This window comes from Acipenser ruthenus, chromosome 59, assembly GCF_902713425.1.
Source record: "Acipenser ruthenus chromosome 59, fAciRut3.2 maternal haplotype, whole genome shotgun sequence".
NCBI lineage: Eukaryota > Metazoa > Chordata > Actinopteri > Acipenseriformes > Acipenseridae > Acipenser > Acipenser ruthenus.
This window is the reverse complement of record NC_081247.1, coordinates 3,048,098-3,074,397: the sequence shown is the minus strand read 5'-3', so window position 1 is coordinate 3,074,397 and position 26,300 is coordinate 3,048,098. Positions and strand designations below refer to the sequence as shown.

At 45.6% G+C, this 26,300-nt stretch overlaps 1 protein-coding gene across 2 annotated transcripts in view; it reads right to left on the bottom strand.

Moving 5' to 3' along the window:
- LOC117970380 (folliculin-like) overlaps positions 1-26,300 on the bottom strand; it is a 48,731-nt gene that overhangs the window by 9,764 nt on the left and 12,667 nt on the right. For both annotated transcript variants that reach the window (XM_059018330.1, XM_059018331.1), the window contains exons 4-10: positions 10,137-10,358; positions 9,460-9,626; positions 6,094-6,185; positions 5,734-5,915; positions 5,422-5,535; positions 3,967-4,090; positions 1,489-1,620 (exon numbers count right to left, since the gene is read on the bottom strand). In XM_059018330.1, the coding sequence (XP_058874313.1) occupies positions 1,489-1,620; positions 3,967-4,090; positions 5,422-5,535; positions 5,734-5,915; positions 6,094-6,185; positions 9,460-9,626; positions 10,137-10,358 (1,033 nt within the window). The remainder of the gene's footprint in view (positions 1-1,488; positions 1,621-3,966; positions 4,091-5,421; positions 5,536-5,733; positions 5,916-6,093; positions 6,186-9,459; positions 9,627-10,136; positions 10,359-26,300) is intronic.

The window sequence follows — 26,300 nt, the reverse complement described above, 5'->3', positions numbered from 1 at the left end:
GATATCTTGTAACAATTGTAAGTCGCCCTGGATAAGGGAGTCTGCTAAGAAATAAATAATAATAATAATAATAATAATAATAATAATTGTTTATTGTACTGCCTTGGGTGGTTCCCGTACTTATTCTGGTTTTGTTTTTTTTAATGCTTTTGTGCATTTTGACCCAACCGGCTTGTGGTAGCTGAAAACCGTCTTGCTTCCTGGGAGCCGGGAGGTTTAAAAAGGGAGAGAAAAACAGTGAGGAGAAGGGCTGTCTTTTGTTTGGAATGGCTCTCGTTACTGACCGTTTCTTTTTTTCGAACTTGGTTGAGGTATTTATTATATTTGGTTAGTCTGTGTCGTTACCTGTCTATTGTTGCTAGCCGCAGTTTCCCTGGTAGGATTATTTTTGGGCTAGCTTAGACATTGTACTTCAGACACAGCTTTGCTAACTGTTTTGCTGTTCCATAGTATCAAGATAAAATGCGTTCAGGTTTTCCTTGATATTTTTGTTTCACCAGCTTTCAAGTGGTTCTATTTTCGGTTCTTTTGAAATGCGATGGTGTAAACAGTCGCCGCTACGTATGGGATTGTACAACGAGAGTTGCAGCATTTTAAATAAATACCACCAAGGAGGAATTAACCCAGCGGATTTGAAGATCAGATTGGACTGGGTGAGATCTACCTTTTTTCTTGCCGTTTTGCTGCTGGACTTTGTATTTTTTTTCTTGGATGTTTTTCTCAGAGACTTAATTTTTGTTTTTGTTTGTTTTTTGACTAATCCCTGGATTTGTTTTCTTTTTTCTTTTTTGAACTCAATCATTTTGTTATTATTTTTTTCTATGTTAATGTAACTGAAATTGATTTACTATTTTGTGTTCACCGCTGTGTGATCTGCCCTGGGTATAAAAATTGCTATAGTGATGGTTGACTACAGTTTATTGGACATTATTCTGTAGTATTGGAGTTTAGAATATAGCAATTGTGTCTAAACTATACTCTTAGAGGGTTGCTTTGTAATTATTTTTGTTGCATTAATTATATTATGATTATTATTGTGTCTATTAATTTGAATTAACTATGTGTTTTTTTGTTTGTTTGTTTTTGGAGGGTTAGCTCCAGGTTGCAGTCTTTTCTGTAGTCTGGTGGGGGCTGTGTAATAAATGCCATTTTTCACTCATGTATTAGTTGACCCCCCTAACTTCATGATTGTATTTTGGGGTTAAATGTCTCAACTTATACTCGAGCAAACACGGTACATCACTATAGACTTCTGCTGTCTGTCTGTCCATTATTGAGAGTATCAGAATCCGAGGGTGTGTGAAGGCTGTCTGTCTGTCTGTCTGTCACACTTACATTTTCACATATATATCTGGAGAACCCCTTGTCTTGAAACTTGGTATTAACATTATTTAGCAGAAGATTCTGAGGGTATAAGGGGGTGTCCGTCTGTACATTGTCTGTCTGCCTGTCACACTCTCAGTGTTGCCATGTGTTTAAGTGCCTCACCTTTATCAGTGGCCGCTGGGCTCCCAGTCGTCGTCACAAACTGGTATTTTGAGAGCAGCTCCTCATCGCAGAGCAGTGCAGGGTAGAAACTGGTGCGAGACGCTGGCCTTACATCAACCAGTACTGAGAACTCTGAAAAAACAGTACAAACAACGTCAACCAGTACAAACTACATGAGCCAGTATATCCTTCTAGCGCAGAGATGACAACTTATGAAAGTAGAAAATAGTAGCAGAAATATCGTCGCTTATAGTAGTGGATTTCTATTTTCTTTTTATTTATTTTCTTCAGGTCTGGGAAGCCAATGCCCTCATTTTCGCTGTTCAATCTATAATTTGGAATTCTGTTTATTCTGGATTTAAATATTAGAAATGAAGAGTAAGTGCTATCAAACCTGGACTGAAATATTCAACCTCAAAACTTTATAAAAAATAACTATAAAAATAACAACAACATCTCAAGAAAGACTTAACATAAGTTTTGTATTTACATTTTTTCTACTATGCAGCTATCAACACACAAAATGCTGTGTAGTATCCAATAATTAATTCATTATTTAAAGCGAGTTAAACCTCAAAACCCATTTGTTTCACAGAGAAGTCTGTCTGGCAGTATTCACAGAGATTCTTTTAATGAATGACCATTCTGTGGTAAATTAACCTCAATCGTTTTGATTGAGGAGAGTGACAGTTTTAGTTTGATTTGTGATTCCTGTTTCAATAACTGATAAGTAAGGCTGGGATTTTGTCATGGAAATGTGTACTAAGAATCGCTGAGCAGTCACGGTAAATTAAATACAATATACAGTACCTACATAAACATACAATTGGTCTGTCTATATAAGAAGAAAATTAATCTAAATATTTATTTATTATGGTTTTCACAACATCAGGTTCAAGTTTTAATCCTGTAAAATCGGTAAGCTTCACAGCGTATAGAACTATAAACAGAAATGTTCGTTTTACACGATATTTGGTCGGGTTTCTACAGGACAGTAAACAAAAAGTAGGTTTTACATACCTTCAAAAAATAACATTTGAAGTTGAAAGACTCTTTGTGTGCATCTGTTGCTTCTGCTGTGGTTCAGTTTGCAGTTATTTCACGTTTTGGGTTGTTTGTCTACATATTATTCTGATTCAGCATGCTGTACGTGTTTGATGCCTTTCTGGAGCGCCGGTCATCCCCAAGTACATTTCTTTTATGCAGAAAATGATTATAGCAAGAGCTGGGAATCTCGTTAACACGTCGCATTTCATTTCACTGACAATTTTGTAGTAAGCACGGTATTCATGCTGTGCGACACCGCTGTCTTCAAACAGTAGAATGGCTTCATAAACACTGCTCTCAGCTATGCCGAGATACTTCGCTTTATTTGGGTTAAAGACCCGACAGACATTGAGAAATGCAGCTGCAGGTCGACAAATCGGGCAGTAGAGCTGCACCTGCATGTATGTTTAAATCAACTGACAGCGCCGAAAAAAATCGAAAGCGTGAACGGCTACATTGCAAAGTAAAGTAGCAGTGTGGAGTAGTGGTTAGGGCTCTGGACTCTTGACCGGAGGGTTGTGGGTTCAATCCCCAGTGGGGGACACTGCTGTTGTACCCTTGAGCAAGGTACTTTACCTAGATTGCTCCAGTAAAAACCCAACTGTATCAATGGGTAATTGTATGTAAAATTAATGTGATATGTGAAATAATGTATAATGTGATATCTTGTAACAATTGTAAGTCGCCCTGGATAAGGGCGTCTGCTAAGAAATAAATAATAATAAATAATAATAATAATAATAAAGCAACCGAGCTAGTTCAACATCATTAGCTAAACCGTGAAAGCGTTTTATTGTTTTTTTTTGTTTTGGTTAAGGTGGAATTTCAAGTTGTGTTGGTAAAGTTCAATGTTTTCTACTAATCACAGAATCTGTGTCCACCGTGACTTAATCACAGCCTTACTGACAAGCAACCAAGTAAACATGTGATTGATTATGATAGCAAGGCGACATCTGAGCAGTGGTTTCTGAAGGACTCCCAAACTGATTACTAAGCAACCCGGCTCAGAGTTTTTAGCATGTCAGTTAAAATGCCACAATCAACTGTCAGTGAAATACAGTATTATTTAAAAAAAAATTAAACAGGAAAACAGACACGTGGTATTGAAATAATATTTCATAAACGTTCAGGCAGTATCCATCACTTACTTATTTAATAAAAATCGTAGTATTATAACCCTTTGCTGTAGCAGAACCTCCAAAATAGTAGCTGCTACGGCCAAATCGTAGCAGTTGGCATCTCTGCTAACCCCTTCTCTCCACCACCTCTTCCCGCGCTCCCCTCCCCTTCCTCTTTCACTCATTTTTCCTCCTCCCTCCCCCCTATCCCTTCTTACTTCTCCTCCCCTATCACTCCCTTTCCTCTCCCTCTCCCCCCTCCCTCCACACATAAGCCCCGTGTTGACGCTTGTCTCAGTGCTTGCTCTCTTACCTGAGCTGGTGATGTGGGCGGGGATGATGGCATCACTGCGCAGCCCCAGGAAGTTGCATCGATACGCTTCCTCGTACTGCAGGCTGTACGGGATGGAGCGCACACAGCCAACAGGGAGCAGGGTCTGATGGGATAGAGGAGGACCACTCAGTCAGGCAGGGGCTGCTCCAACCGATTAATCGTATCGCAGAAATCAGGTTGTGCAGGACTACATCAGTGGGTACCCCTCTATTACAACAACTACAGGATCAATCAGGGGTACCACTCTATTACAACAACTACAGGATCAATCAGGGGTACCACTCTATTACAACAACTACAGGATCGATCAGGGGTACCACTCTACTACAACAACTACAGGATCAATCAGGGGTACCACTCTATTACAACAACTACAGGATCGATCAGGGGTACTACTCTATTACAACAACTACAGGATCGATCAGGGGTACCACTCTATTACAACAACTACAGGATCAATCAGGGGTACCAGTCTATTACAACAACTACAGGATCGATCAGGGGTACCAGTCTATTACAACAACTACAGGATCAATCAGGGGTACCAGTCTATTACAACAACTACAGGATCAATCAGGGGTACCAGTCTATTACAACAACTACAGGATCGATCAGGGGTACCAGTCTATTACAACAACTACAGGATCGATCAGGGGTACCAGTCTATTACAACAACTACAGGATCGATCAGGGGTACCAGTCTATTACAACAACTACAGGATCAATCAGGGGTACCCCTCTATTACAACAACTACAGGATCAATCAGGGGTACCCCTCTATTACAACAACTACAGGATCAATCAGGGGTACCCCTCTATTACAACAACTACAGGATCAATCAGGGGTACCCCTCTATTACAACAACTACAGGATCAATCAGGGGTACCCCTCTATTACAACAACTACAGGATCAATCAGGGGTACCCCTCTATTACAACAACTACAGGATCAATCAGGGGTACCCCTCTATTACAACAACTACAGGATCAATCAGGGGTACCCCTCTATTACAACAACTACAGGATCGATCAGGGGTACCACTCTATTACAACAACTACAGGATCGATCAGGGGTACCACTCTATTAGAATAACTATAGGATTGCAGGTTTCAGATAGAAGGAAGTGCAGTGGTGGTTCTGATCCAGAAACATGTAAATGACATTGTAGAACATTAATAAATAGTTTACAAACATTCCCAGCAGTGTAAAAATATACAGTACAGAAAACAGTGTTACAAAACAACCTGTTCACAAACAGAGCAGCAGACAATATCAAACACAGGGTTTAATAATATTCTTTTAAAATGGAGACTTTTAGTATTCCTGCACCCAGTCATTAATATTAATTAGTATCCTTTATCCTTTCATTAATATTAAATATGTATCCCTGTCTCACCCCCTCATTAATATTCAGTATTGTTTGCACAGCTGACCTTGAGCACATTGAATGCTGATTGGATGAGATGATGGTCCGCCCCCCTCCAGATCACCTGGTTTCCCATCAGCACGTGCCAGGCAAGCGAGCGGAACTCAGAGGCACCAAGGACCTGTCACCGAATACAGAGATAGAGAGAGAAGAGAGTGAGAGGAGAGGAAAGAGGGAAGGAAGAGTGAGAAAAGAGAAGATACGGGAGAAAGGAGTGAGAGGAGAGAGAGGACAGACAAGACATAGAGAGGGGAGAAAGGAAAGAGGAGTGAGACAAGATAGAGGCAATTAAAAGAGGAGGAGAAAAGAGAAGAGGTACCTGTCTCATGTGTCTCAGTGAAGTGAACCTTCCTCCTCCTCTTTCCTCCCTCCTCACTCTCTCACTCCACTCTGACAGGGGGGTGGGGTCTGCCTCTAGAAGGCTCTCCGATTGGCTCTCCCCAGGCTGGGAGGACACATCCCCCTCTGCTCCCCCCCAGCCAATCAGCTCCTCCTCTTGCTCTTTAAAAAAAAAAAAAAGAAAAAAAAAAGAGATGAAGAAAGTGAGACAGACAGACACACTGAAACACACACATACAGAAAGACAGACACACACATAGCAATACAAAGGAAGACAGACACACAAACACAGACAGAAAGAGAGACACACTGACACACACCGTGACACACAGTCTCTCACCCGCTCTCCTCTCCATCATCACCAGGGTATCCTCAGTCGGCGCTCCCTCCAGCAGCTTCTCAGTAAGACGAGACCCACAAGCCTTCAGCAGCCTGGAGAGATATAACCAGAGGAGATGAGTGCTTTACTAGGTGCTAGTACATGAGAGGGAGAGGGAGAGAGGGAGGGAGCAATAAGCATGCTTTACCATGTTTTCACTGTGCTTTATTACATTTTGCTGTGCTTTTACTATGGGACACTTTTATAAGAGTTAGTTTATCATGGTTTGATTTTTAAGATACCATACCTCGCTGTTCTTTACAATGCTTTCACTATGCTGTGCTGTGACTGAGGGTTAGTGTGATGATGGAGGAAGTGTGATAATGGACAGAGATGATGGTGATGATGATGGAGGGAGTGTAATGGAGGGAGTGTGATGATGGTGGGTGTGATGATGGTGATGATGGAGGGAGTGTGATGATGGAGGGAGGGAGATGATGGTGATGATGGAGGGAGTGCGATGATGGAGGGAGTGTAATGGAGGGAGTGTGATGATGGTGGGTGTGATAATGGTGATGATAGACGGGGTGTGATGATGGTGATGACAGAGGGAGTGTGATGATGGACAGGGTGTGATGATGGTGATGATGGAGTGGAGTGTGATGATGGAGGGAGTGTGATAGAGTGTAATGGAGGGAGTGTGATGATGGCGTGGAGTGTGATGATGGAGGAAGTGTAATGGAGGGGGTGTGATGATGGTGATGATGGACAGGGTGTGATGATGGAGGGAATGTGATGATGGAAGAAGTGTGATGATGGAGTGGAGTGTGATGATGGAGGGAGTGTAATGGAGGGGGTGTGATGATGGGTGTGATAATGGTGATGATAGACGGGGTGTGATGATGGTGATGACAGAGGGAGTGTGATGACGGAGGGAGTGTAATGATGGACGGGGTGTGATGATGGACGGGGTGTGATGATGGGTGTGATGATGATGGACAGGGTGTGATGATGGTGATGACAGAGGGAGTGTGATGATGGACAGGGTGTGATGATGGTGATGACAGAGGGAGTGTGATGATGGAAGGAGTGTGATGATGGTGATGATGGAGGGAGTGTGATGATGGAGGGAGTGCGATGACGGAGAGAGTGCGACGATGGAGGGAGTGCGATGGTGATGATGGAGGGAGTGTGATGATGGAAGGAGTGTGATGGTGATGATGGAGTGGAGTGTGATGATGGAGGGGGTGCGATGGTGATGATGGAGGGAGTGTGATGATGGAAGGAGTGTGATATGGTGATGATGGAGTGGAGTGTGATGATGGAGGGAGTGTGATGGTGGGTGTGATGATGGACAGGGTGTGATGATGGTGATGACAGAGGTAGTGTGATGATTGAATGAGTGTGATGATGGTGATGATGGACAGGATGTGATGATGGTGATAACAGAGGGAGTGTGATGATGGAGGGGGTGTGATGATGGAGGGAGTGCGATGGTGATGATGGAGGGAGTGTGATGACGGAGGGAGTGTGATGATGGAGGGAGTGCGATGGTGATGATGGAGGGAGTGTGATGATGGAATGAGTGTGATGATGGTGATGATGGAGTGGAGTGTGGATGGAGGGGGTGCGATGGTGATGATGGAGGGAGTGTGATGATGGAAGGAGTGTGATGATGGAGTGGAGTGTGATGATGGAGGGAGTGTGATGGTGGGTGTGATGATGGACAGGGTGTGATGATGGTGATGACAGAGGGAGTGTGATGATGGAGGGTGTGATGGTGGTTATGATGGACAGGGTGTGATGATGGTGATGACAGAGGGAGTGTGATGGAGGGGGTGTGATGATGGAGGGGGTGCGATGGTGATGATGGAGGGAGTGTGATGATGGAAGGAGTGTGATGATGGTGATGATGGAGTGGAGTGTGATGATGGAGGGAGTGTGATGGAGGGAGTGTGATGGTGGGTGTGATGATAGACAGGGTGTGATGATGGTGATGACAGAGGTAGTGTGATGATTGAATGAGTGTGATGATGGTGATGATGGCGTGGAGTGTGATGATGGAGGGAGTGTGATGGTGGAGGGAGTGTGATGGTGGGTGTGATGATGGACAGGATGTGATGATGGTGATAACAGAGGGAGTGTGATGATGGAGGGGGTGTGATGATGGAGGGAGTGCGATGGTGATGATGGAGGGAGTGTGATGACGGAGGGAGTGTGATGATGGAGGGAGTGCGATGGTGATGATGGAGGGAGTGTGATGATGGAATGAGTGTGATGATGGTGATGATGGAGTGGAGTGTGGATGGAGGGGGTGCGATGGTGATGATGGAGGGAGTGTGATGATGGAAGGAGTGTGATGATGGAGTGGAGTGTGATGATGGAGGGAGTGTGATGGTGGGTGTGATGATGGACAGGGTGTGATGATGGTGATGACAGAGGGAGTGTGATGATGGAGGGTGTGATGGTGGTTATGATGGACAGGGTGTGATGATGGTGATGACAGAGGGAGTGTGATGGAGGGGGTGTGATGATGGAGGGGGTGCGATGGTGATGATGGAGGGAGTGTGATGATGGAAGGAGTGTGATGATGGTGATGATGGAGTGGAGTGTGATGATGGAGGGAGTGTGATGGAGGGAGTGTGATGGTGGGTGTGATGATGGACAGGGTGTGATGATGGTGATGACAGAGGTAGTGTGATGATTGAATGAGTGTGATGATGGTGATGATGGCGTGGAGTGTGATGATGGAGGGAGTGTGATGGTGGAGGGAGTGTGATGGTGGGTGTGATGATGGACAGGATGTGATGATGGTGATAACAGAGGGAGTGTGATGATGGAGGGGGTGTGATGATGGAGGGAGTGCGATGGTGATGATGGAGGGAGTGTGATGATGGAGGGAGTGCGATGGTGATGATGGAGGGAGTGTGATGATGGAATGAGTGTGATGATGGTGATGATGGAGTGGAGTGTGGATGGAGGGGGTGCGATGGTGATGATGGAGGGAGTGTGATGATGGAAGGAGTGTGATGGTGGGTGTGATGATGGACAGGGTGTGATGATGGTGATGACAGAGGGAGTGTGATGATGGAGGGTGTGATGGTGGTTATGATGGACAGGGTGTGATGATGGTGATGACGGAGGGAGTGTGATGATGGAGGGGGTGTGATGATGGAGGGAGTGTGATGGAGGGGGTGTGATGATGGAGGGAGTGTAATGGTGGGTGTGATGATGGACAGGGTGTGATGATGGTGATGACAGAGGGAGTGTGATGGAGGGGGTGTGATGATGGAGGGAGTGCAATGGTGATGATGGAGTGGAGTGTGATGATGGAGGGGGTGCGATGGTGATGATGGAGGGGGTGTGATGATGGAGGGGGTGTGTTACCAGGAGAAGGAGGAGTGAAGTGCCCCCCACAGGCCGCTCTCGTGGGTCAGGGATGGCAGGGAGCGAGCCGCGTTTCCGCTGCGCTGGTGAGGAAAGACCCCCGGAGTGAAGACAGTGTTGATCCTGAGAGAGCGCTGAGGACACACACACTGCTCACTGTCAAACACCTGGGAGAGGAAAGGAGAGACAGCTTAATAACATTACACACACAGAGGAGAGAGACACAGCTTAATAACATTACACACACAGAGGAGAGACACACAGCTTAATAACATTACACACACAGAGGAGAGACACACAGCTTAATAACATTACACACACAGAGGAGAGACACAGCTTAATAACATTACATACCCACGCACTGCTCACGCTATACTCTCCCCTCTGAATCAGACAGACAGCCTCCACCCCCGCCCCCGATTCTGATACGCTCAATAACTTGTGATGGAGATGGACCTCAGCACGTTTCATCACAATCAGACAAGCAGTTCTCTAGACATGTGCAAACATGTAAGTGTAACAGACAGACAGCCTCATACACCCCGGATTCTGATACTCTTAATAACAGGAATATTATCCCAGTTTGAACAGAAGAGATGTACTGAAAGGTCTCTACTCTGCACTTACTATTAAATAAATGTTCTTATGTTATGTTTTGAATTTCTCTCTCCTCTCACCCGCAGGGCTTTCCTCTGCAGCCCCTCTATGATGGTTCTGACTCGCTCTAGAAGGAATGGCCAGGAGTTGATGAGGTAAATCCTGTCCATGGTGACCAGAACCAGGCTGTACCAGCGCTGGAACCCACGGGCTCGGCTGTCCTTGATGAAGAAGGTGTGGCTGAACACGAAGCCGTGCTGCTCGTCCCCGAAGAAGATCGGCCCCTCCCTGCCCGGACATACCTGAGAGATGGAACATACCGAATCAGAGAGGAGAGACAGAGACACACCCTCCCTGCCCAGGCACACTTGAGGAGGGAACAGAGAGAGGGAACATACCAAATCAGAGAGGAGCGAGAGAGACAGAGACAGAGACACACCCTCCCTGCCCAGGCACACTTGAGGAGGGAACAGAGAGAGGGAACATACCGAATCAGAGAGACAGAGACAGAGACACACCCTCCCTGCCCAGGCACACTTGAGGAGGGAACAGAGAGAGGGAACATACCGAATCAGAGAGACAGAGACAGAGACACACCCTCCCTGCCCAGGCACACTTGAGGAGGGAACAGAGAGAAAGAACATACCAAATCAGAGAGGAGAGAGACACACACATAGACGCACCCTCCCAGCCCAGGCACACCAGAGAGAGGGAACATACCGAATCAGAGAGGATAGAGGGGGAGATACTGAAAATAAATTACAGAAACAAACACAGACAGAAAAACTCTGAGGGGAGTAGATTTATACTGAATTAATTATTATCAAATCAAATTGAATTTATATAGGGCCTTTCATACAAATCTCAAAGCACTGTACATGACATTTGCCCCAAAAGCCATTATTCATCATTGCGTATTTTATCTGATTTTTTTTCCTGTTCATTTGATTTTTCTTTTTTTCTCTTTTTTTTAAATAATGATATTGATTGTAATTTATTACATTTATTTTTTAGGTTATATATATATTTTTCACCTCTCCCAATTTCTCTCTACGAATTGACAATGATTTGTTTTCTTGGGGAAGGTGGTTTTTCGATTTATACTATAAATCTGTTTTTTTTTTTTTTCTCCTTTCCCCATATCCTAAAAACTATTTGATTGGAATTCTTGGTTTGAATTTATTTTTCTTTTGCTCCATTTAATAAATAAATAAATAAATAAATAAATAAATAAATAAAACAAACCAACCTTAATAGTATGTAAAAAATATATTGTATTGCAATTGTGAAAACGACTTGGCTTTGACATTTCTTGTGTTTTTTTTTATTATTATTTAATTATCTCCTCTCCCCTCACAACACATATAATTGTATAGGATATACTTTTTTTTTTTTAAATATATAATTCTACTGTGACTCGTCAAAAAGCTTTTATAATTGACAGATTTTATGATCTCATTGTATATTTCAGATCAGAATTTTTTTCCTGTTCTACATTTTGATTTCTTTCCTTTTTCTTCTTTTTGAGTTCTGAGTGTTGAGGAAGAGCAGCCGATGGGCATTGAGCCTGAGCCCCTACCAGAACAGGGTACAGTAGAGCCTGAACCAAACGTGCCCTTTATGGGATTAAACTATACAAACTGTGTGAGAGCGCCACTGGGTACCCTCATGTGTTCAGAGTGTACACAGGGAGGGACTCTCAGATTGAGATGCCTGGCTGCCCCCCATGGTCCCAGACCACTGAGAGAATTGTGTGGGATATGGTTTTTCCCGTCTAAACCTGGGCTCCCATTTGTACATAGATCATTTCTACACAGGAATCCCTCTGTTTAGGGCTTGTACACATCTCAAATAACGGCTTGTGGCACAATAAGACCAGACAGGAAGGGATTTCCTCATCAATAGGTAGAAACAGAGGCGTGGCAAAACCAGCGCCCTGTGCTGTGAGGAACTGCTGAGAGTTAAATACGTTGACAAAAAAGATGTGTAAATCCTCACCACCATTCAAGAGGCAACAATATCAGTTCCTGTGTGAGGTACGGGCACGCACACCCACAAGCCGAAGTGTGTCGTGGACTACAAAAGAAACATGGGAGGCGTGGATAAGTCGGACCAGATGCTGAAGTCGGACCAGATGCTGGAGCAGTACAATGCTGCTAGGAAGAACATGGCATGGTACAGAAAACTTGGCATGTACATGGTCCAGATTTCTTTGTACAAAAGCCATGTAGTGTACAGTACGACTCCAGAGAATCGGCTCACTTTTCTGGACTTTCAGACCTCCATGATCTCAAGCCTCCTGTCTGGTGCACAACAAATGCCAGAAGCTGAAAGAGTGGAAACTGTAGCAAGACTTAGTGAACAACACTTTATATGGATACAGTCCGAGAAAAAAGCCAAGCCACAAAAAAGGTGCCTTGTGTGTTTCCACAAGGGCATGCGGAGGGATACACGGCACTACTGTCCCCGCTGTCCCTCTCAGCCAGGCTTCTGTTTTGAAAAATACCACACAGTACATGAGTACTGGAAAGACTAAATAAACCCCAGTCACTTGTTTTTATGTCATGCAGCAACATTATCTTGGGCTCCAGAAGGATTATGCCACTTGAAATTAGAATGAACCATGGGCTGCGTTTTTCAAAGGGGAAAGGTCAAAGTGGCCTGTCTCAGTCTAATGTCTGTAAACGCCTGAAAAACTAAATAAAGGTGCACATATTTGGCATTTTTGAATTTGGGACACTCAGGGCATTTCAAAACCATTGTCATTTTAACAGTGGAACAAAACCAGTCAGATTCACAGGTCCAAATATAAGGAAAAACAAGTGACATTTGCTTGTGGCATTACCTCAAACTGCAGAAGGATTACACATGCAAGGTCATGTTACCCATTTCTAAAATCCTTATTTTGTGCAGTTTCAAAAAATGTATACTTATGCCAGGGTATCTCTTTCTTTAGTGGTGTACTGGGCACATGAAATTGGGTTGCATATTGGACCGTGGGCTGCATATTTCGAAGTGGAAAAGCCAAGGTTGCCTCATGTCTGTCTACAGCAAGTAAACCCGGAAAACCAACGATAAGATGTACACACAGGCACAGGCACATCCAGCAGCTTAAAAGTTTCTAAATTTTTACACCAAACGTTTTAGGGACTAAATGGATTATACATACATTTTATGAAAAAGTAGCATTTTGTTTACAATAATAGCTGTATTTTGTGGTCACATGACCAAGTAAACCACAAAAACTTGGCACCAATGGAAATTTCAGAGTCTGGCAAAACAAACAATACATAGTTTGCCAGGGGTATCTAAAAAGGGTCATATAGTAATTTTGATGTAAAACAAGCAAGTCCCAAAATCACAAAATGCCTGTAGCACAGGGTGTCACCAGGGCCTCAGCAGAGAAGGGGTTAAGGAGAGGTCAAAAGTCACGGTCAAAGACATTTTTTGATAGAGCATATATGGGGTCCTATATGTGTTCCACAGTAATCATGACTCTATCTGCACTTCGAAGGTTCGTCAGGTGGCATTCACGCACTGTATGATTTTTTTCCCTCTGTTAAGAAACTGTTTGACAATGTGTGAACACTATAAATGTCACTTGCATGCAAAATTGAATCTTTTGATTTGTATAATGCATATTACGTAAACAAAAGTTGTTGTATTAAAATCCACTACCAAATTGTTATACGTAGCAACTCTATGTGGCGCCGCTGCCGTGTATGGAGTAGGGTACAGTACGACAAAGCACTGGGCGGTGCGAGTGTACAATACAGTGTAAGAGAAGTGCTATGGTAGAATATGTTTGAAACATACCAAATATACGCAAACACTAATAAAACTGAGCACCATCCGCCCCTCCCCTCTCCAGCTCGTGTTATCCAGAGTCAAACCTTTCATTTCTTCATTCAACATCTTGACAGTAAAGCGTTGTGTAGCATAAGCTGTATTGAAAGAAATGTCCCGAAACCCCTCAGCTGTTCGGAATTTTTTTGTTACATGCCCAGACGACCAAAAAAAAAGTTGAATGCAAACTGTGCGCGATATAGCGAGAGACCCATAGGGGGCATCAGGGTACAACTGCGGAGAGTAATTGCTTCTCATCAACTTAAGTCTCCAATTAATTGAATGAGTCTTCCTCTCCTTTCTCAAATGCCCAAACCGCTACATTGAAAGAATCCTTTCCCAGCACAGGAGGCTTGTTGCTAGGGAGCTGACGTCACTGCCCTGTGACTTTTGCTAGTGCATTGCTTAAAAAAAACCGCTTCAGCGAGTAGATATTTAATTTGCTTTGTGTTATTGTGCAATGCGTGTGTATATGATAACAGTATGATATTAATTATTTGTTTTTAATTGTTTTGTATATTTTAGTTTGTGATGTGCAGTACAAAATAAAACGAACAGTAATTCTAAGTGAAATTGTCTATGTATAGTGCAGCTATATATCCGAATCCGCAGTATAGTGAGAGGCGAAATAACGAGGGGTGGGTGTGTATTATATATATATATATATTATATAGAGGCTGTATAGTTAATGTAATGTATAGATGCATAATGTACAGATGCTGTGTAGATGTCTAGTTAGTGTACATAGGCTGTGTAGATGTATAGTTAATGTATAGAGCCTGTGTAGATGTATAGTTAATGTATAGATGCTGTGTAGATATATAGTCAGCTGTATTACCTTACAGCTCAGGCTGCGCACACACGCCTGCCTCACGATGCTGAAGAGCTGGCGGTAGATGCTGGATAGATGTATAGTTGATGTACAGTGTGTGTATATATATATATATATATATATATATATATATATATATATATATATATATATATATATATATATATATAGTTAATGTATAGCTGCTATATACAGTGCCCTCCATAAGTATTGGGACAGTGAAGTCAAAATTGCTATTTTTGCTGTACACTCAAGCAATATGAAAATACGATTAAAAGATGAATATGAGGCAAAAGTGCAGAATGTCACCTTTTATTTCTGGTGGTTTCAAGACATACATGTTTTAACAACTAAGAATAACAGCACTTTTAGAGTTCCATCCCCCCATTTTATGTGAGCATAAGTATTGGGACAATTCAACTCAAAAGCAAATATAAGAAGTATAAAAGCTAGTATTTAGTCGCAAATCCCTTGCATGCAATAACAGCAGTGAGTCTGCGACTCATTGACATCACCAAACTCCTTGTCCTTTGAGATGCTTTGCCTTTACTGCAGCCATGTTCAGCTGCTGCTTGTTTTGGGGAGTTTCTGACTCCAGTCTCCTCTTCAGCAAGTGAAATGCATGTTCAATCAGATTTAAATCAGATTGACTTGGCCAGTCTAAAACGTTCCACTTTTCCCCCTGATGAACTCCTTGGTTGTGTTGGCAGTGTGTTTTGGGTCACTGTCCTGTTGCATTGTGAAGAGCCGCCCAATGAGTCTGGTGGCATTTTCTTGTACATTGGTAGCCAAGATGCTTCTGTACACTTCTGAAGTCATTCTGCTGCTGCCATCATTCGTTACATCATCAATAAAGATGAGTGAGCCCGTTCCAGAGGCAGCCATGCATGCCCATGCCATGACACTACCTCCACCATGCTTCACAGATGAGGTGGTATGCTTTGGATCATCTGCAGTTCTTTTTTTTCTCCACACTTTTGCCTTCCCATCACTTTGATAAAGGTTAATCTTCGTCTCATCTGTCCATAAAACTCTGTTCCAAAACTCTACTGCCTCATCTCTGTACTTTTTAGCAAATTCTAATCTGGCCTTTCTGTTTTTGGTGCTGATCAGAGGTTTGCATCTTGCAGTGCTGCCTTTGTAATTCTGCTTACGAACAACAGATTGTGACACTTTCACCCCAGCATTCTGGAGGTTGTTGGTGATTTCACTGACACTTATTTTAGGGTTGTTTTTCACAGCTCTGGTCATTTTTCTGTCATCAACTGCTGTTGTTTTCCTTGGTCGACCTGGTCGTTGCCAATTGCTGAAGACACCAGTGGTTTCTTTCTTTTTCAGGACATTCCAAACTGTTGATTTGGCTTTGACCTTTGACTTTTGTGCTATGGTTCTAATTGAGTTCCTCTTTTCTTTTAGCATCCAAATCGCTTGCTTTTCTTTCATAGACAGCTCCCTGGTCTTCATGTTGGATTATGCCTACTGACACCAAATGCAGACTCCAAAGGCAAAAGCAAAGGATAGAACTGAGACAACACATTCACAGCTCTTTTATGTGTGAACAATCAATGCAACAGGAAACACCTGATCAATTAGAAACACCTGTGAGCCAAATGTCCCAATACTTCTGCTCACATTAAATGGGGGGATGGAACTCTGAAAGTGCTGTTATTCTTAGTTGGTAAAACATATGTGTTGAAACAGCCAGAAATAAAAGGTGACATTCTGCACTTTTGTGTACAGAAAAAATAACAATTTTGACTTCACTGTCCCAATACTTATGGAGGGCACTGTATATGTATAGTTAATATACAGAGGCTGTATAGATGCGTACAGGGGTGTGGAATCCACACCGCCCGACGCCTGGGACAATAAGATTACTTTTGCCATTATACTTTGCCCGTTGAACAAATATGTTTTATTTATTTATTTTTCCTATATTTGTTCTGTTGCTAGAAAGACACTCTGGATATATTTCTAGAGAGCCATGCAAGTTTCTGAAAACTGAATTGCGGAAGTCTAGCACCTACACTAAAACATTTTAAAAATTGCTTACGTCCCACCCCTATCACTTCTGATCACCGCTCATAATATCCTCCACTCCGCTCTTTCATTCATTCCACTCACCGCTCATAATATCCTCCGCTCTGCTCTTTCATTCCACTCACCGCTCATAATATCCTCCACTCCGCTCTTTCATTCCACTCACCGCTCATAATATCCTCCACTCCGCTCTTTCATTCCACTCACCGCTCATAATATCGTCCACTCCGCTCTTTCATTCCACTCACCGCTCATAATATCCTCCACTCCACTCTTTCATTCCACTCACCGCTCATAATATCCTCCACTCTGCTCTTTCTTTCATTCCTCATAATATCCTCCGCTCTGCTCTTTCATTCCACTCACCGCTCATAATATCCTCCACTCTGCTCTTTCTTTCATTCCTCATAATATCCTCCGCTCCACTCTTTCATTCCACTCACCGCTCATAATATCCTCCGCTCCACTCTTTCATTCCACTCACCGCTCATAATATCCTCCGCTCTGCTCTTTCATTCCACTCACCGCTCATAATATCCTCCGCTCCGCTCTTTCATTCATTCCACTCACCGCTCATAATATCCTCCGCTCTGCTCTTTCATTCCACTCACCGCTCATAATATCCTCCGCTCCACTCTTTCATTCCACTCACCGCTCATAATATCCTCCGCTCCACTCTTTCATTCCACTCACCGCTCATAATATCCTCCGCTCCACTCACCGCTCATAATATCCTCCGCTCTGCTCTTTCATTCCACTCACCGCTCATAATATCCTCCGCTCTGCTCTTTCTTTCATTCCACTCACCGCTCATAATATCCTCCACTCCACTCTTTCATTCCACTCACCGCTCATAATATCCTCCACTCTGCTCTTTCTTTCATTCCTCATAATATCCTCCGCTCCGCTCTTTCATTCCACTCACCGCTCATAATATCCTCCACTCCGCTCTTTCTTTCATTCCACTCACCGCTCATAATATCCTCCACTCTGCTCTTTCATTCATTCCACTCACCGCTCATAATATCCTCCGCTCCGCTCTTTCTTTCTTTCATTCCACTCACCGCTCATAATATCCTCCACTCCGCTCTTTCTTTCATTCCACTCACCGCTCATAATATCCTCCGCTCTGCTCTTTCATTCATTCCACTCGCCGCTCATAATATCCTCCGCTCTTTCATTCATTCCACTCACCGCTCATAATATCCTCCGCTCCGCTCTTTCTTTCATTCCACTCACCGCTCATAATATCCTCCGCTCTGCTCTTTCATTCATTCCACTCGCCGCTCATAATATCCTCCGCTCTTTCATTCATTCCACTCACCGCTCATAATATCCTCCGCTCCGCTCGATCATTCATTCCACTCACCGCTCATAATATCCTCCGCTCCGCTCGTTCATTCATTCCACTCACCGCTCATAATATCCTCCACTCCGCTCTTTCATTCCACTCACCGCTCATAATATCCTCCGCTCCGCTCTTTCATTCCACTCACCGCTCATAATATCCTCCGCTCCGCTCTTTCATTCATTCCACTCACCGCTCATAATATCCTCCACTCCGCTCTTTCATTCATTCCACTCACCGCTCATAATATCCTCCGCTCCGTTCTTTCATTCCACTCACCGCTCATAATATCCTCCGCTCCGCTCTTTCATTCATTCCACTCACCGCTCATAATATCCTCCACTCCGCTCTTTCATTCATTCCACTCACCGCTCATAATATCCTCCGCTCCGTTCTTTCATTCCACTCACCGCTCATAATATCCTCCACTCCGCTCTTTCATTCCACTCACCGCTCATAATATCCTCCACTCCGCTCTTTCATTCCACTCACCGCTCATAATATCCTCCGCTCCGCTCTTTCATTCATTCCACTCACCGCTCATAATATCCTCCGCTCCGCTCTTTCATTCATTCCACTCACCGCTCATAATATCCTCCACTCCGCTCTTTCATTCATTCCACTCACCGCTCATAATATCCTCCGCTCCGTTCTTTCATTCCACTCACCGCTCATAATATCCTCCGCTCCGCTCTTTCATTCATTCCACTCACCGCTCAAAATATCCTCCGCTCCGCTCTTTCATTCCACTCACCGCTCATAATATCCTCCACTCCGCTCTTTCATTCCACTCACCGCTCATAATATCCTCCGCTCCGCTCTTTCATTCCACTCACCGCTCATAATATCCTCCGCTCCGCTCTTTCATTCATTCCACTCACCGCTCATAATATCCTCCACTCCGCTCTTTCATTCATTCCACTCACCGCTCATAATATCCTCCACTCCGCTCTTTCATTCCACTCACCGCTCATAATATCCTCCGCTCCGCTCTTTCATTCATTCCACTCACCGCTCATAATATCCTCCACTCCGCTCTTTCATTCATTCCACTCACCGCTCATAATATCCTTCGCTCCGCTCTTTCATTCCACTCACCGCTCATAATATCCTCCGCTCTTTCTTTCATTCCACTCACCGCTCATAATATCCTCCGCTCCGCTCTTTCATTCCACTCACCGCTCATAATATCCTCCACTCCGCTCTTTCATTCATTCCACTCACCGCTCATAATATCCTCCACTCCGCTCTTTCATTCCACTCACCGCTCATAATATCCTCCACTCCGCTCTATCATTCATTCCACTCACCGCTCATAATATCCTCCGCTCCGCTCTTTCATTCATTCCACTCACCGCTCATAATATCCTCCGCTCCGCTCTTTCATTCCACTCACCGCTCATAATATCCTCCGCTCCGTTCTTTCATTCATTCCACTCACCGCTCAAAATATCCTCCGCTCCGCTCTTTCATTCCACTCACCGCTCATAATATCCTCCACTCCGCTCTTTCATTCCACTCACCGCTCATAATATCCTCCGCTCCGCTCTTTCATTCCACTCACCGCTCATAATATCCTCCGCTCCGCTCTTTCATTCATTCCACTCACCGCTCATAATATCCTCCACTCCGCTCTTTCATTCATTCCACTCACCGCTCATAATATCCTCCACTCCGCTCTTTCTTTCCACTCACCGCTCATAATATCCTCCGCTCCGCTCTTTCTTTCATTCCACTCACCGCTCATAATATCCTCCACTCCGCTCTATCATTCATTCCACTCACCGCTCATAATATCCTCCGCTCCGCTCTTTCTTTCATTCCACTCACCGCTCATAATATCCTCCGCTCCGCTCTTTCTTTCATTCCACTCACCGCTCATAATATCCTCCACTCCGCTCTTTCTTTCATTCCACTCACCGCTCATAATATCCTCCGCTCCGCTCTTTCATTCCACTCACCGCTCATAATATCCTCCACTCCGCTCTTTCATTCCACTCACCGCTCATAATATCCTCCACTCCGTTCTTTCATTCATTCCACTCACCGCTCATAATATCCTCCACTCCGCTCTTTCTTTCATTCCACTCACCGCTCATAATATCCTCCGCTCCGCTCTTTCATTCCACTCACCGCTCATAATATCCTCCGCTCCGCTCTTTCATTCATTCCGCTCACCGCTCATAATATCCTCCGCTCTGCTCTTTCATTCATTCCACTCACCGCTCATAATATCCTCCACTCTGCTCTTTCATTCATTCCACTCACCGCTCATAATATCCTCCACTCCGCTCTTTCATTCATTCCACTCACCGCTCATAATATCCTCCACTCCGCTCTTTCATTCATTCCACTCACCGCTCATAATATCCTCTGCTCCGCTCTTTCATTCCACTCACCGCTCATAATATCCTCCGCTCCGCTCTTTCATTCCACTCACCGCTCATAATATCCTCCGCTCCGCTCTTTCATTCCACTCACCGCTCATAATATCCTCCGCTCCGTTCTTTCATTCATTCCACTCACCGCTCAAAATATCCTCCGCTCCGCTCTTTCATTCCACTCACCGCTCATAATATCCTCCACTCCGCTCTTTCATTCCACTCACCGCTCATAATATCCTCCGCTCCGCTCTTTCATTCCACTCACCGCTCATAATATCCTCCGCTCCGCTCTTTCATTCATTCCACTCACCGCTCATAATATCCTCCACTCCGCTCTTTCATTCATTCCACTCACCGCTCATAATATCCTCCACTCCGCTCTTTCATTCCACTCACCGCTCATAATATCCTCCGCTCCGCTCTTTCATTCATTCCACTCACCGCTCATAATATCCTCCACTCCGCTCTTTCATTCATTCCACTCACCGCTCATAATATCCTCCGCTCCGCTCTTTCATTCCACTCACCGCTCATAATATCCTCCACTCCACTCTTTCTTTCATTCCACTCACCGCTCATAATATCCTCCACTCCGCTCTTTCTTTCATTCCACTCACCGCTCATAATATCCTCCGCTCTTTCATTCCACTCACCGCTCATAATATCCTCCGCTCTTTCTTTCATTCCACTCACCGCTCATAATATCCTCCGCTCCGCTCTTTCATTCATTCCACTCACCGCTCATAATATCCTCCACTCCGCTCTTTCTTTCATTCCACTCACCGCTCATAATATCCTCCACTCCGCTCTTTCATTCCACTCACCGCTCATAATATCCTCTGCTCTTTCTTTCATTCCACTCACCGCTCATAATATCCTCCGCTCCGCTCTTTCATTCCACTCACCGCTCATAATATCCTCCACTCCGCTCTTTCATTCCACTCACCGCTCATAATATCCTCCGCTCTTTCTTTCATTCCACTCACCGCTCATAATATCCTCCACTCCGCTCTTTCATTCATTCCACTCACCGCTCATAATATCCTCCACTCCGCTCTTTCATTCATTCCACTCACCGCTCATAATATCCTCCGCTCCGCTCTTTCATTCCGCTCATAATATCCTCCACTCCGCTCTTTCATTCATTCCACTCACCGCTCATAATATCCTCCACTCCGCTCTTCCATTCATTCCACTCACCGCTCATAATATCCTCCGCTCCGCTCTTTCATTCCACTCACCGCTCATAATATCCTCCACTCCGCTCTTTCATTCCACTCACCGCTCATAATATCCTCCACTCCGCTCTTCCATTCATTCCACTCACCGCTCATAATATCCTCCGCTCCGCTCTTTCATTCCACTCACCGCTCATAATATCCTCCGCTCCGCTCTTTCATTCCACTCACCGCTCATAATATCCTCCGCTGCGCTCTTTCATTCCACTCACCGCTCATAATATCCTCCGCTCCGCTCTTTCATTCCACTCACCGCTCATAATATCCTCCACTCCGCTCTTTCATTCATTCCACTCACCGCTCATAATATCCTCCGCTCCACTCTTTCATTCCACTCACCGCTCATAATATCCTCCGCTCTGCTCTTTCATTCCACTCACCGCTCATAATATCCTCCGCTCCGCTCTTTCCATTCATTCCACTCACCGCTCATAATATCCTCCGCTGCGCTCTTTCATTCCACTCACCGCTCATAATATCCTCCACTCCGCTCTTTCATTCCACTCACCGCTCATAATATCCTCCACTCCGTTCTTTCATTCATTCCACTCACCGCTCATAATATCCTCCGCTCCGCTCTTTCATTCCACTCACCGCTCATAATATCCTCCACTCCGCTCTTTCATTCCGCTCCACTCCCGTACACCAAAAAAAATAGGCAAGCGCTGCTCCACTCACATGGTATTACAAATATATATAATAAAAAATAAATTGGCCGTTTTTCTCCCACCGTGTTGCTGATTGCAGATGGAAAGATGTAATGTACGTTCACAAAGGAATACTATTTAATCGTCCTTATTATAATCGCATACCTTGACCCAAGTAAAAAAAAAAATATCCCCACCTATGATCAGCAAAGAAAAAAGCCAACATAAAGTGCTCAGAGAAGTTCAAGTCGAAGAAGCTTTCTCATTATTATTATTAATTGGTACTAAAAAAAATAAGAACATAAGAAAGTTTACAAACGAGAGGAGGCCATTCAGCCCATCTTGCTCGTTTGGTTGTTAGTAGCTTATTGATCCCAGAATCTCATCAAGCAGCTTCTTGAAGGATCCCAGGGTGTCAGCTTCAACAACATTACTGGGGAGTTGGTTCCAGACCCTCACAATTCTCTGTGTAAAAAAAGTGCCTCCTATTTTCTGTTCTGAATGCCCCTTTATCTAATCTCCATTTGTGACCCCTGGTCCTTGTTTCTTTTTTCAGGTCAAAAAAGTCCCCTGGGTCGACATTGTCTATACCTTTTAGGATTTTGAATGGTTGAATCAATGCGTACATTGAAAATAAAGTGAAAGTTAGGAAATATCACCTTGCAATGAACAGGTTTTTAACAGGTTCCTACGATGTCGTGAATGGTGTACTCCCGTTTCAAACTTTGCTTATGATTTGTATCAAATTAGCTTTATAATGGGCTTGTTTGTATCAAAATATCTCATAGGGAGCTCAAAACAACCCATGAACACATATGAGTGAGTCTCAATGGGGCTGACGGACCACCCTGTACTGTATTAACTATCTTGAGTACATCAAATATAAACCATGTTCACAGTGCTGTACTGGGGCATTACCGCAGAACTGTATAAGAATGATATAGGCTATGTAATAACTGCAGAACTGTATAAGAACGATACAGGCTATGTAATAACAGCAGAACTGTATAAGAACAATACAGGCTATGTAATAACCGCAGAACTGTATAAGAACGATACAGGCTATGTAATAACTGCAGAACTGTATAAGAACGATACAGGCTATGTAATAACCGCAGAACTGTATAAGAACGATACAGGCTATGTAATAACTGCAGAACTGTATAAGAACGATACAGGCTATGTAATAACCGCAGAACTGTATAAGAACGATATAGGCTATGTAATAACTGCAGAACTGTATAAGAACGATACACGCTATGTAATAACTGCAGAACTGTATAAGAACGATATAGGCTATGTAATAACTGCAGGCAGATGGACACACTGATGACGTTTCTCACATTTTTATATAGCACAAATGCTGCTCCACAATCAGGAGAATATATAGTTTTCCCTCCATAATGAATTATAAAGTGTAATGCCAATCACATTGAATATAAAATAACTGTTTTGAATACAATTATTTTTTTTTTTTTAAATGCTAAATGAATGGTTACCATGTACAGGCATGATGGAAAATACTGTACAGTGACTGCACCTGTATTTGTCACCTTATTTTTTTATAACTCTTTTGTGCAAACTCTACGGCCGAACATGTATTTAAGAAAAATAAGTGTAAAGGAGCAGCCTGCTCCACTCCCCCGCTCTGCTTCCCAGCTCTGCTCCCCCGCTCCATATACATCTCCCCCGCTCCACTCCCCCGCTCCCCCGCTCCATATACAACTCCCCCGCTCCGCTCCCCCGCTCCATATACATCTCCCCCGCTCCGCTCCCCCGCTCCATATACATCTCCCCCGCTCCACTCCCCCGCTCCACTCCCCCGCTCCATATACATCTCCCCCGCTCCGCTCCCCCGCTCCATATACAACTCCCCCGCTCCACTCCCCCGCTCCACTCCCCCGCTCCATATACATCTCCCCAGCTCTGCTCCCCCGCTCCATATACATCTCCCCCGCTCCGCTCCCCCGCTCCACTCCCCCGCTCCATATACATCTCCCCAGCTCTGCTCCCCCGCTCCATATACATCTCCCCCGCTCCGCTCCCCCGCTCCACTCCCCCGCTCCATATACATCTCCCCCGCTCCACTCCCCCGCTCCATATACATCTCCCCCGCTCCGCTCCCCCGCTCCATATACATCTCCCCCGCTCCGCTCCCCCGCTCCACTCCCCCGCTCCATATACATCTCCCCCGCTCTGCTCCCCCGCTCCATATACAACTCCCCTGCTCCACTCCCCCGCTCCATATACATCTCCCCCGCTCTGCTCCCCCGCTCCGCACCCCCGCTCCACTCCCCCGCTCAATATACATCTCCCCCGCTCTGCTCCCCCGCTCCATATACAACTCCCCCGCTCCACTCCCCCGCTCCATATACATCTCCCCCGCTCCACTCCCCCGCTCCGCTCCCCCGCTCCACTCCCCCGCTCCACTCCCCCGCTCCATATACATCTCCCCCGCTCCGCTCCCCCGCTCCACTCCCCCGCTCCATATACATCTCCCCCGCTCCACTCCCCCGCTCCATATACCTCTCCCCCGCTCCACTCCCCCGCTCCATATACATCTCCCCCGCTCCGCTCCCCCGCTCCACTCCCACGCTCCATATACATCTCCCCCGCTCCGCTCCCCCGCTCCATATACATCTCCCCCGCTCCACTCCTCTCCCCCGCTCCATATACATCTCCCCGCTCCACTCCCCCGCTCCATATACAACTCCCCCGCTCCACTCCTCTCCCCCGCTCCATATACATCTCCCCCGCTCCACTCCTCTCCCCCGCTCCATATACATCTCCCCTGCTCCGCTCCCCCGCTCCATATACAACTCCCCCGCTCCGCTCCCCCGCTCCGCTCCCCCGCTCCATATACATCTCCCCCGCTCCACTCCCCCGCTCCATATACATCTCCCCCGCTCCACTCCCCCGCTCCATATACAACTCCCCCGCTCCGCTACCCCGCTCCATATACAACTCCCCCGCTCCATATACAACTCCTCCGCTCCATATACAACTCCCCCGCTCCATATACATCTCCCCCGCTCCGCTACCCCGCTCCATATACAACTCCCCCGCTCCGCTCCCCCGCTCCATATACAACTCCTCCGCTCCATATACAACTCCCCCGCTCCACATACATCTCCCCTGCTCCACTCCCCCGCTCCACTCCCCCGCTCCATATACAACTCCCCCACTCCTCTCCCCCGCTCCATATACATCTCCCCCGCTCCACTCCCCCGCTCCATATACATCTCCCCTGCTCCACTCCCTCGCTCCATATACAATTGGCTCGCTCCACTCCCCCGCTCCACTCCCCCGCTCCATATACAACTCCCCCGCTCCGCTCCCCCGCTCCATATACATCTCCCCAGCTCTGCTCCCCCGCTCCATATACATCTCCCCCGCTCCGCTCCCCCGCTCCACTCCCCCGCTCCATATACAACTCCCCTGCTCCGCTCCCCCGCTCCATATACATCTCCCCTGCTCCGCTCCCCCGCTCCATATACATCTCCCCAGCTCTGCTCCCCCGCTCCATATACATCTCCCCCGCTCCACTCCCCCGCTCCATATACATCTCCCCCGCTCCGCTCCCCCGCTCCATATACATCTCCCCCGCTCCACTCCCCCGCTCCATATACATCTCCCCCGCTCCACTCCCCCGCTCCATATACATCTCCCCCGCTCCATATACAACTCCCCCGCTCCACTCCCCCGCTCCATATACATCTCCCCTGCTCCGCTCCCCCGCTCCATATACATCTCCCCAGCTCTGCTCCCCCGCTCCATATACATCTCCCCAGCTCTGCTCCCCCGCTCCATATACATCTCCCCAGCTCCACTCCCCCACTCCATATACATCTCCCCCGCTCCACTCCCCCGCTCCACTCCCCCACTCCATATACATCTCCCCCGCTCCAT